The sequence below is a fragment of the Carcharhinus amblyrhynchos genome, chromosome 25 (assembly GCF_965287045.1).
Source record: "Carcharhinus amblyrhynchos chromosome 25, sCarAmb.v2.hapA, whole genome shotgun sequence".
Taxonomy (NCBI): Eukaryota; Metazoa; Chordata; class Chondrichthyes; order Carcharhiniformes; family Carcharhinidae; genus Carcharhinus; species Carcharhinus amblyrhynchos.
The window spans coordinates 6,270,818-6,283,096 of record NC_137348.1 but is presented as its reverse complement, the minus strand read 5'-3'; the positions used below and the strand labels follow the sequence as shown (position 1 = coordinate 6,283,096).

The following is a 12,279-nucleotide window of genomic DNA, read 5'->3' as shown; positions in this document are numbered from 1 at the left end:
GGAAGTGGCCATGGATTTGGAAGGTGCTGTTTAAGGATCTTTGGTGAATTTTACTTGTAGATAGTACACACGGCTGCTACTGAGTGTCGGTGGTGGAGGGAGTGGATGTTTGTGGATATGGTTCCAATGAAGTGGGGCTGCTTTGTCCTGGATGGTGTCGAGCTTCTTGAGTGTTGTTGGAGCTGCACCCATCCAGGCAAGTGGGGAGATTCCATCACACTCCTGACTTGTGCCTTGTAGGTGGTGAACAGACTCTGGGGAGTCAGGAGGTGAGTTACTCACCCATGAGGGACAGAAGGCCCACTCCATCCCAGTTTAGCCCACCTGCAGTATGTTATGGCTGTGGGACAAGCTGGCGAGGAATGTGTTTATCCTAAATTCCAGACAGATGTGAATGAGAGATAAGAAGCAACCTTTGGAGATATGTAGCATCAAAACAGAGATTCTTAAATGCTGCAATTACAATAATCTCTTAATTAGCACTTCCAGCAGAAATGTGAACTGTCTAGATGATTGAGCTGCTAAATTGAAACATCAAAGAACACGTGAAAAATTATTTCTCTGTGACTGGAATTTTCCCATCCCACTCGCCACGGGAATTTGTAGAATCCCTATAGTACAGAAGGAGGCCATTCAGTCTGTGCCAACAACAATCCCATCCTATCCCCATTACCCCACACATTTACCCTGCTAGTCTCTCTGACACGAAGGAGCAATTTAGCATGGCCAGCCAACCTAACCCGCACATCTTTGGACTGTGGGAGGAAACCGGAGCACCCGGAGGAAACCCACGCAGACACGGGGAGAACATGCAAACTATCCACAGACAATGACCCGAGGCCGGAATTGAACCCGGGTCCCTGGTGCTGTGAGGCAGTAGTGCTAACCACTGTGCCATCGCGCCGCCCCAGTTGTAGCGGACAGGACAGGACTATGCCAAGGTCACTTGCCCTCGGGCGGGACTAAGGGGCAATTTAGCATGGCCAATCCGCCACACTTGAATAGGTATTTAAACACTTCAGCTTCCATATTAACAGCCCCCAGCACTAACCCACCCTCACCCCCTAGCCAGCCTCCTTTCCCCCATGCCCCCACACCCTCATGGATAGGTGAGGGAGGATCACGGTTACAGATAAGATATTTGGGAATGGCACTCAGCTGTCTGCTGAGGAGCCCATTGCTGGTTTTACAAATGGCAGGTTTTGTGATGTGTCAGTATCACAGGATCATGCAGTGCAGAAGGAGGCCATTCGGCCCATCAAGTCTGCACTGACAACAATCCCATTCAGGCCCTATCCCCGCAACCCCACACATTTACCCCGCTAATCCCTCGATTTTACACATCCAGGGACTAAGGTGCAATTCAGCATGACTATTGCACCTAACCCACACATCTTTTGGACTGTGGGCTGAAACCAGAGCACCCAGAGGAAAACCACACAGACAAGGGGAGAACGTGCAGACTCCACACAAGACAGTGACCCGGTTGGGTAGATTGGCCGTGTTAAATTGCCCCTGTGAGTCAGGGGCCTAGCAGGGTATATACGTGGGGTTATGCAGAAGGGGCCTGGGTGGGATGGTTGTTGGTGCAGGCTCGATGGGCTGAATAGCCTCCTTCTGCATTGTAGGGATTCAATAATTCAATCAACTTGATCCCTCAGCCCAGGGAAAGTAAAACAAACAAACCGCAGCTCTTCTAACTGTCAGTGTGGAGTTTGCACATTCTCCTTGTGTCTGCGTGGGTTTCCTCTGGGTGCTCCAGTTTCCTCCCACAGTCTGAAGATGTGTGGGTTAGGTGGATTGGCCGCGCTAAATTGCCCCTTAGTGTCTCAAGATGTGTAGGTTAGTGAGGTTATGGGAATTGGGAATGGGTGGGATGCTCTTTTGGACAGTCAGTGCAGACTCGATGGGCCGAGTGGCCGCCTTCTGCGCTGTCGGGATGTTACGCTTCTAGCTGCTGGTTCCTCCTGCCCACAGGCACCAGCAACTGAGGAAGAAGTATCACTTTGCCCTCCATAGTTAGCCAGCGACCATTGCCAGAGTGTTAACAGCCCTCCTGAAACTATAATTTAACAAAAGGAAGACTTGCATTTTTTTTTAGATTTGCGGTGAGAATCGACACCGTCAAGTAGTAAAGGAAGATAAAGGAGAGGTTAAAAAATAAACAATTTGATGCGCTTTGAAACTATATCAAAGTCAATATATTTGAACATAAAAGGATCGCGGAAGGAAAATGAGATGCATTGTATCCATTGTAAAGTTGTGAAATGTGAGACTTCAAATGAATAGCATGTATTGTGTATTACAGCTGCACCCAATGCACCTGCATAATTAAAAGTTTACCATTGGGCATGAATCTGGAGTAATACATCTTTGAAAAACTCCTCACAATGATCTCTCAGAGAAATCACAACTTAAAATTAAGAATAAAGAACAGTACTGCACAGGGACAGGCCATTTGGCCCTCCAAACCTGCACCGATCATGATGCTCTAACTAAACTAATAAAAACCTTTGAGAAACATAGAAACTAGAAGCAGGAGTAGGCCACTTGGCCCTTTGAGCCTGCTCTGCCATTCATTATGATCATCGAAAATCCCTGCTTCCCCTCACATCCCTCGATCCCTTTGTTCCCAAGAGCTATATCTAATTTCTTCTTGAAATCACACAACGTTTTGGTCTCAACTACTTTCCGTGGGAGTGAATTCCACACATTCACCACCCTCTGGGTGAAGAAATTTCTCCTCACCTCAGTTCTAAAAGATTTACCCCTTACCCTCAAACTATGTCCCCTAGTTCTGGACTCCCCCACCATCGGGAACATTCTTTCTGAATCTATCCTCTCTAACCCTGTTAGAATTTTATAAGTTTCTATGAGATCCCCTCTCACTCTTCTAAACTCCAGTGAATACAATCCTAACCGACTTAGTCTCTCCTCATATGACAGACCTGCCATCCCAGGAATCAGCCTGGTAAACATTTGCTGTGCTACCTCTATAGCAAGGACATCCTTCCCCAGATAAGAACACCAAAACTGCACACAATACTCCAAGTGTCCCTTACTCGGTGTGTATCCCTCTATTCCCTCCCTATTCATGTACACATCCAGATGCCTCTTAAATGTTGCGTATGTGCCTACTTCCACCACCAGCTCTGGCAGCGCGTTCCAGGCACCCACCACCCTCTGCGTGAGAAGATCCCCCGCACATCTCCCTTAAACTTTCCCCCTCTCACCTTGAACCTGTGCCCCCCCCCCCCCCCCCCTTGTAATTGACACTGCCACCCTGGGAACGCCTAAGCCAGATTATTTCCTCGCACTGTTCCACCTCCTTTCCCACTGTGGTGTGGATAACTGAAATAATATTATAACATAACGAATGTCCAAAACGTTATGCAATACTGAAAAAACATCACCTATAAAAGTTGGATATATAAGAGGTTTTTTGGTGTGAATCTTGCGGTTTTGTAAAGCTACTTTCATCCGGATTTTGGCTTCCGTCTTTGGAAAATCCTGACTTTATGCTGGTTGTATTCAGTTTCTGTGCTAACCAGTGTGAAGCGTAACACTCCACATCAAATAACCAAAGGTTATTTTTTCACTGCGCATTTTCAAGTGCCCATCAAGGGTTCAGGTGGCAGTGCCAGTTCTTGCTGCAAACTGGAAGCAAAAGGATGAAAAATCCCTGGTGGTCACTTTTGGCTTAGGTGTCAAGAGTGTTTTCCTGGGATCCACCTTTTCCATAATAGAGTTAGGAGATCCTTAATTTTCACAGCAATGGGAGGTGCCTGCAGCATCCTTGAGATAGAATCCCTACAGCACAAAAGGGAGGCCATTTGACCCTGCGCCGACCACATTCCCACCCAGACCCTATCCCCGTAACCCCACGTATTTACCCTGCTAATTCCCCTGACAGTAAGGGGCAATTTAGCACGGCCAATCCACCTAAGCAGCACATCTTTGGAATGTGAGAGGAAACCCACGCAGACATGGGGAGAATGTGCAAACTCCAAACAGTGACCCGAGCCGGAATTGAATCTGGGTCCCTGGCACTGTGAGGCAGCAGTGCTAACCACTGTGCCACTGTGCCACCCTGGGTCTGTAGCACTGTGAGGCAGCAGTGCTAACCACTGTGCCACCCTGGGTCTCTGGCACTGTGAGGCAGCAGTGCTTGCCACTGTGCCGAATCTGTGTGTCTCTACCTGCTCCCAGAGGTCAGAATATTGACTGATTACTTCCTGTCACCATTCTGCCAATTTTTCATATATTGCTGCGTGTTTCTTGATTGCCGTTGCTTTAGGTTTGGGTAGCAGAATTCTGTGCAGAATATTGTCAATGATATTGGAAAGCAATCTGTTGGGTTTCCTCCAAGAGACTGATGCAGGTTGTTCTCACAAGCCCCTGGTCTTCTGAATCCATGATGTGGGTATGCCGGCGTTGGACTGCGTTCTGAATCCACACAGACTGTTATTTAGTCAGTTATTGTATGGGAAATCTTGTTGGTTACTCTTGAAAATTGATTTCATTGTATCACCCGATACTGATCTGCAACAAATACATTTTTATTTGCTTACGGATCTACTTTGCTACCATTTAGCCAGCAACCTAGAATCATAGAAATGGTGACAGACCAGGAGGAGGCCATTCAGCCCATCGTGTCCATGAGAATTCTCTGCAAGAGCAACGCAACTAATCCAATACTCCCCCAGCCTTCTCCTGCAAATCTTTCCACTGTTTAAAACAAGAGTAAATGTACAATGCAAGAGTCAATAAAGCAAACACTAAATACTATCTAACCTACATCTTAATATCCTGAAGTAACATGTGATAAGCATGAATAAACAAGCACATTGTACCTTAATGGCACCCACAACAGGAAGGACACTAACAGGAATATGTTCGGAATATTTAGGAATTACGCCACACAATAAGACCTGCAAATCTTTCCTCTTCAGATAATTACCCAAATCCCTGTTGCTTATTTCCGCCTCCATCACCAGCTTGGGAAAAGTATTGCGGAGCTGGGCGACATGTTTTTTGTTGCATCTATTGCTGATCCCCTTAAGTCGGTGTCCCTCAACTCTTGACAATGGTGCTAATCAGGACGATTTCTTTCTATCTGTCCTGACCCCTTGTGATTTTGAACTTTTCTTACAAATCTCATTTGATTTGATTTATTATTCTCGCATGTAATAGTACACAGTGAAAAGTATTGTTCCTTGCGCACTACAAAGTAAACCGTTCATAGAGAACAAAAGGAGAGAGTGCAGAATGTAGTGTTACATTCATAGGGTGTAGAGAAAGATCAACTTAGTGCGAGGTAGGTCCATTTAAAAGTCTGACAGCAGCAGGGAAGAAGCTGTTCTTGAGTTGGTTGGTACATGACCTCAGACTTTTGTATCTTTTTCCTGACGGAAGAAGGTGGAAGAGAGAATGTCCGGGGTGCGTGGCGTGTCCTAGAATCCCTTCAGTATAGAAGGAGGCCATTTGGCCCATCAAGCTTGCACCAATAACAATCCCACCCAGGCCCTATCCTCGTAACTCTACATATTTACCCTGTTAACCTACACATCTTTGGACACTAGGGGGCAATTTAGCATGGCCATTCGGCCCATCGAGTCTGCATCAATCACAATCCCACCCAGGCCCTATTCCCATAACCCCACACATTTACCCTGCTAATCCCCCTGGCACCAGGTCAGTTTAGCATGGCCAGTCAACCTAATCCACACATCTTTGGACTGTAAACTGGGGCACCCGGAGGAAACCCACACAGACATTGGCGAGGCGATGCCCAGAGGTATTATCACTTGACTATTAATCCAGAAACTCAACTAGTGTCCTGGGGAACCGGGTTCAAATCCTGCCACGGCAGATTGTGGAATTTGAATTCAGTTCAGAGAAGGTTTAGAGAATGGGTGGGTTGTCTTGTGAGGAAAGGTTGGGAGGTTACGCTTGAAGAGTAAGAAACAGCTTGATCAAAACCTTTAAGATCTGAAGGGGTTACTGACAGGGTGGGTGTGGAGGGGGTGTTCCCTCTTGTCGGAGAATCTGAAACTAGGGACTCACTGTTTAAAAATAAGGGGTTATTCTTTAAGACAGAGATGAGGAGAGATGTTTTATCTCAGAGGATGGTGCATCTTTGGAAACAGAGTCTTTGAATATTTTTAAGGCAGAACTAGAAAGATTCAAGGAGGTGAAAGGTTATCGGGGGAGAGGTTATTGGGGGGGGGGTTGGCAGGAATATGAGGTTGAGGTTGCAATCAGATCAGCCATAATCTTACTGAATGGGAGAGCAGGCTCGAGGGAGAAAATGACCTACTCCTGCACCTAATTCTAACAGTTGTAAGAATGTCAGTATTCCACAGCTGTTCTGGCACGGTGGCACAGTGGTTAGCACTGCTGCCTCACAGTGCCAGGGACCCGGGTTCAATCCCCAGCTTGGGTCGCTGCCTACACATTCTCCCTGTGTCTGCGCAGGTTTCCACCGGGGGCTCCAGTTTCCTCCCGCAGTCTGAAAGATATGCAGGTTAGATGCATTGGCCATGCTGAATTCTCAGTGTACCCGAACGCGTGCCAGAGTGTGGCAACTAGGGATTTTCACAGTAACTTCATTGCAGCGTTAATGTAAGCCGACTAGTGGCACTAATAAATAAACCTCACACAACAAGTTATTCCATAGGAAATTGAACCTGCACTGTTAGATCATGACTTAGATCAAAACAACTTATTCTGTTTTTTTAAAAAAAATTTGCCAATCACCTTAAACCTGGGCCTTTTGCTTACCTGAGCCTTTTGGCGCCAGTAAGTTTCTCTTTATTTATCTGTCAAAAACCACTCATGATTTGGAATACTGCTATAAAATATCCCCTTCACCTCCTCTGCTCGGGGGACGGCAACCCCTGTATCTCTTCATATGACGATCATCCATCCCTAGTATTAAATCTCCTCCCCAGGATCTTGGCGCCCTTCCTGTGGTTTCTAAACCACTCCACCTGTGGCCTAATCAGAGTTTAATCAGAGTTTAATCAATGTGTAAGCACAGCATTCTTGCGTTTTTACTCTATTAGTAAAGCCAGTGCTCGTAAAACAGGCCTTTCCCTGGCACCTTCAGAGATTTGTGTGCAGACCACCGGTCTCTGAGTTCATATTGTCTTTCCCCATTCTTCCTGTCGAAATACATCACCTCAGACTTCTCTAAGTGAAAAATCGATCTGCTATGTTCATCTGCCCATTTTATCAGTCTGTCTATTGTTCATAGATAAGATAGGTATTGTTCATTGATAAAGATGCTTCAGTTGCAAACAATAAAAAAGACTAACTTCACAAAGTAAATCAAGGAAAAATGCTTAATAAAGAAACTTCATTACACCAATGCTTAGACCATGTCCTGGGCCACACCAGCTCACTGCAATCCATACCTGCTTTCTATTTCTACCTGGTCAGCTGACCACCACATCACTTTGCCATTGTCTACCAGATCAGTTGACACTCAGAGCATGTTACCATTGGTTACCTTATAATATTTATGTCCTCCTGAACAGCAATATATTTCCCTCTCACCATCCTGATTTGGAAATATATCAGCCGTTCCTTCACTGTTGCCGGGTCAAATTCCTGGAACTCCCTCCCTAACCACACTGTGGGTGTACCTACACCTCATGGACTGCAGCGGTTCAAGAAGGCAGCTCACCACCACCACCACAGGACAATTGGAGACATTTCTTCACCCAAAGAGTGGTGAGCCTGTGGAATTCATTACCACAGGAAGTAGCTGATGCCAAAACATTGAATGTATTCAAGAGTTGGTTGGATATAGCACTTGGAGTGAATGGGATCAAAGGTTATGGGGAGAAAGCAGGATTAGGCTATTGAGTTGGATGATTGGCCATGATGGTGATAGATGGTGGCACAGGCTTGAAGGGGCAAAAGCCTCCTCCTGCTCCTATGTTCTATGTTTCTATGTGATTAAGGGCAGCATGTTGGCACAGTGGTTAGCACTGCTGCCTCACAGCACCAGGGACCCGGGTTTGATTCCCGACTTGGGTCACTGTGTGGAGTCTGCACATTCTCCCGGTGTCTGCATGGGTTTCCTCTGGGTGCTCCGGTTTCCTCCCACAGTCTGAAAGACGTGCTGGTTAGGGTGCATTGGCCATGTTAAATTCTCCCTCAGTGTACCCGAACAGGCACCGGAGTGTGGTCATTGGGGGATTTTCCCAGTAGCTTCACTGCTGTGTTAATGTAAGCCTACTGATGAAACAAATAAATAAATTGAAAATTTAATTAGGGATGGGCAATAAATGCTTTCCTAGCCAATGGCACCCATATCACTAAATGAGTTTGTAAGAAGTCTCTTACTAAACTCCTTACTATCCAGTACATTGTTGAGCTTTCTATCATCCACAGACTTTGAAATTAAGGTCTGTATGTTCAAGTATACGCAAGTCCAGGTCATTAATATAGAGTCATAGAGGTTTACAGCATGGAAACAGGCCCTTCGGCCCAACTTGTCCATGCTGCCTTTTTTAAACCCCTAATTGCCCGCATTTGGCCCATATCCCTCTATATCCATCTTACCCATATAACTGTCTAAACGCTTTTTAAAAGACAAAATTATATCCGCCCCTATTACTACCTCTGGCAGCTTGTTCCAGACACTCACCACCCTCTGAGAAAATTGCCCCTCTGGATCCTTTTGTATCTCTTCCCTCTCATCCTAAACGATAGGCTTTAGTTTTAAACTCCCTTATCTTTGGGAAAAGACGTTGACTATCTAGCTGACCTGTGCCCCTCATTATTTTATAGACCTCTATAAGATCACCCCTCAGCCTCCTACGCTCCAGAGAAAAAAGTCCCAGTCTATCTAGCCTCTCCTTTTAACTCAAACCATTAAGTCCTGATAACATCCTAGTAAATCTTTTCTGCACTCTTTCTAGTTTAATTATATTCTTTCTATATTTTATATTCTGTACACAGTATGCCAAGTATGGCCTTACAATTTCAACAGGACGTCCCAACTCCTGTGTTCAATATGTATCAGAACATATTAGGGCGACGCATGTTTATTCTAAACATGCTAATCCACATATGTAATTATCCAGGACATCTTCAATTCCGTTTATTATCTACTGGAGTGTTTTTGAAGAAAGCTCCCAGTCATTTTGCTAAAGATCTCCCCACTTTGCCTTGAAGTGGGGTATAAAGGGTTAACAGAAGGAACATGCTGATGTGAGACATAACTGATAATGTACTACTGACCTTAGTCAGACATGTGTTAGACCCCCACGAGAGAGAGGTTGGAACTCTGCCTCGGAGCGGTGTGCTGATTCTGTAATCTGTTTTGGTGGAACACAAACAGAAAATGCTGGAAAATCTCAGCGGGTCTGACAGCATCTGTGGAGACAGAATGGAGCCAACTTTTCAGGTCTAAACGACCCTTCGTTAACTCTGACTGAGGGTCACCCAGTCTTGAAATGTTGGCTCTATTCTTTCCCCACAGATGCTGTCAGACCGGCTGAGATTTTCCAGCATTTTCTGTTTTTTGTTTCACTTCCAGCTTCTGCAATATTTCCCTTTTATCTGTTTTGGTATCATACTGATAGAAGTGTGAAGCAGACACCAGAGTATGTCTACAGTCTGTCCAAGAATCAAATCCTGTGCCTGGAGTCTCAGATAGAAGGACCCATCTCAGAAGGGAGGGTGGTATTATCGTTAGATTGATTCAGAAACAACTAATTTTCTGGTGACTCGGATTCGAATCCTGCCACAGCAGATGGTGGAATTTGTATTCAATAAAAGTTATCTGGAATTAAGAATCTGCTGATGACCGTGAAGCCATTGTCAGAAAAACCCCATCTGGTTCACTAATGTCCTTTAGGGAAGGAAATCTTTTGTCCTTACCTGGTCTGGTCTATATGTGACTTCAGAGCCACAGCATTGTGGTTGACTCTCAACTGCCCTCTGAACAAGAGTAACTAGGGATGGGCAATAAATGCTGGCCAACCGGTGACGCCCATGTCTCATGAATGGTAACAGCGGTGGAGATATTTGGGGGGAGATTTTCCAGCTCCGGAACAATTGGGATTGTGCTGAAAGTCACTGGACGTTGGTTTCTGATGCTTCCCGATCCCAGATTATGTCAAACCTCATCATTCATTGTTGCATCAAGAGAGTAACTAACCTCCTGCCACTCGCCCCCCATCCCCGGCAAAAGCCTGTCTACCATCTACAAAGCACAAGTCAGGAGTGTAATGGAATACTCCCTACTTAGTCATAGAGGTTTACAGCATGGAAACAGGCCCTTTGGCCCAATTTGTCCATGCTGCCCTAATTTTTAACTTCTAAGCTAATTGCCCGCATTTGGCCCATATCCCTTAATACCCATCTTAACCACGTAGGTGTATAAACACTTTTTAAGAGACAAAATTGTACCTGCCTTGACTACTACCTCTGGAAACTTGTTCTAGATACTCACTACCCTCTGTGTGAAATAAATTACCTTTCTGGATCTTTTTGTATCTCTCCCCTCTCACCTTAAACCTATGTCCTGTAGTTTTAGACTCCCCTACCTTTGGGAAAAGATATTGACTATCTAGTTGATCGGTGCTCCTCATTATTTTATAGACCTCTCAGCCTCCTACGCTCCAGAGAAAAAACTCCCAGTCTATCCAGCCTGTCCTTATAACTCAAACCATCAAGTCCTGGTATGTTCGAATAGGTCTTTTCTGCACTCTTTCTATTTTGCCTGGAGGGGTGCAGCTCCAACAACACTCCAGAAGCTCGACACCATCCAGGACCAAGCAGCTGCTCCATCCATTCCCCACCCCCGCCATTTCCCCTTCTCCAGAAATAACACATGATAACAGCACAGTCACATTTGGAAAACTCTTACGTAACCATTTGGGTGTAATCAGGTTAAATCTGGTTTTGTTGGTCAGTCCAACAAGTTTAAGGTGCTGTTTGTCAGGCGAGGGCTGTTATAGAACCATGAGCAAGATCATAGAATCACAGAGTCACAGAATCCCCATAATGCAGAAGGAGGCCATTCCACCCATTAAACTTGCACTGTCAACAATCCCACCCAAGCCTTATCCCTGTAACCCCACACATTTACCCTGCTCATCTCTCTGACACTAAGGCGCAATTTAGCATAGCCAAACTAGCCAACCCACACATCTTTGGACACTAAGAGCCAATTTAGCACGGCCAATGAACTTAATCCACACATCTTTGGACACTAAGGGCCAATTTAACATGGCCAATCAACGTAATCCGCACATCGTTGGACACTAAGGGACAATTTAGCATAGCCAATCTAGCTAACCCGCACATCTTTGGACAGTAAGGGGCAATTTAGCATGGCCAATCAACCTGACCCACACATCTTTGGACATTAAGGGGCAATTTAGCATGGTCAATTCACCTAACCTATACATCTTCAGATTGTGGGAAGAAACCGGAGCACCCGGAGGGAACCCACACAGACACAGTGAGAACGTGCAAGCTCCACACAGACAGTGACCAGAGGCCGGATTCGAACCCGGGTCCCTGGCTCTGTGAGGCAGCAGTGCTAACCGCTGTGCCACCGCGCCGCCCGACACCTCGTCACCGTTTCCGTGGGAAAAAAACCAGCCCACAACAGATTTCCGCCAGCGTCCCAGGTTTCTGAGAGTGAGCCGCCTTCGAATCAATCAGCCACGGTGATTTGCAAAAGCAGTCAGTTCATCACCGTGCTGTCTACATCCTTTCACTCAGCATGGAAGTTAATGTGTCACAATTAAGACCCTCATTAGCAGGCGACCTTGTCAAGTCTGTGTTCTTTCGCTGAAAAATCATTAATTCTCTACGGAAAGTATTACTGATATTCTGGCAAATAGTCCATGAACTCCCTCACCTCGAGTGGGATTAGGAATTAATTGCTGTACTGAAAGATAGAATAATGACTATATAATACTTATATGTTAATTGTTTCTGTACAGGGTCCCCCTGGCCCTCCAGGACTACCAGGTACACCTGGGAAAAGAGGACCACGGGTAAGTGCCTGAAATTGATTGTTCTAAAGTTTAACTCCTTGAAAGTCTTTGCTTAATTATCAGCCTCTTTCAAGAATGAGAAGCAATGGGAAAAGCCAAAACTTAGCATCAATATTGTAACAGTGGCTTCCATAAGACCATAAGATATGGAGCAGAATTAGGCCACTCGGCCCATCGAGTCTGCTCTGCCATTCAATCATGGATGATAAGTTTCTCAACCCCATTCTCCTGCCTTTTCCCTGTAACCTTT

The 12,279-nt window shown here is 45.5% G+C and overlaps 1 protein-coding gene across 1 annotated transcript in view; it reads left to right on the top strand.

Moving 5' to 3' along the window:
• col27a1b (collagen, type XXVII, alpha 1b) overlaps window positions 1-12,279 on the top strand; it is a 576,392-nt gene that overhangs the window by 77,649 nt on the left and 486,464 nt on the right. Inside the window, exon 4 of the mRNA XM_080211775.1 lies at window positions 11,976-12,029. Coding sequence (XP_080067901.1) covers window positions 11,976-12,029 — 54 coding nt within the window. The remainder of the gene's footprint in view (window positions 1-11,975; window positions 12,030-12,279) is intronic.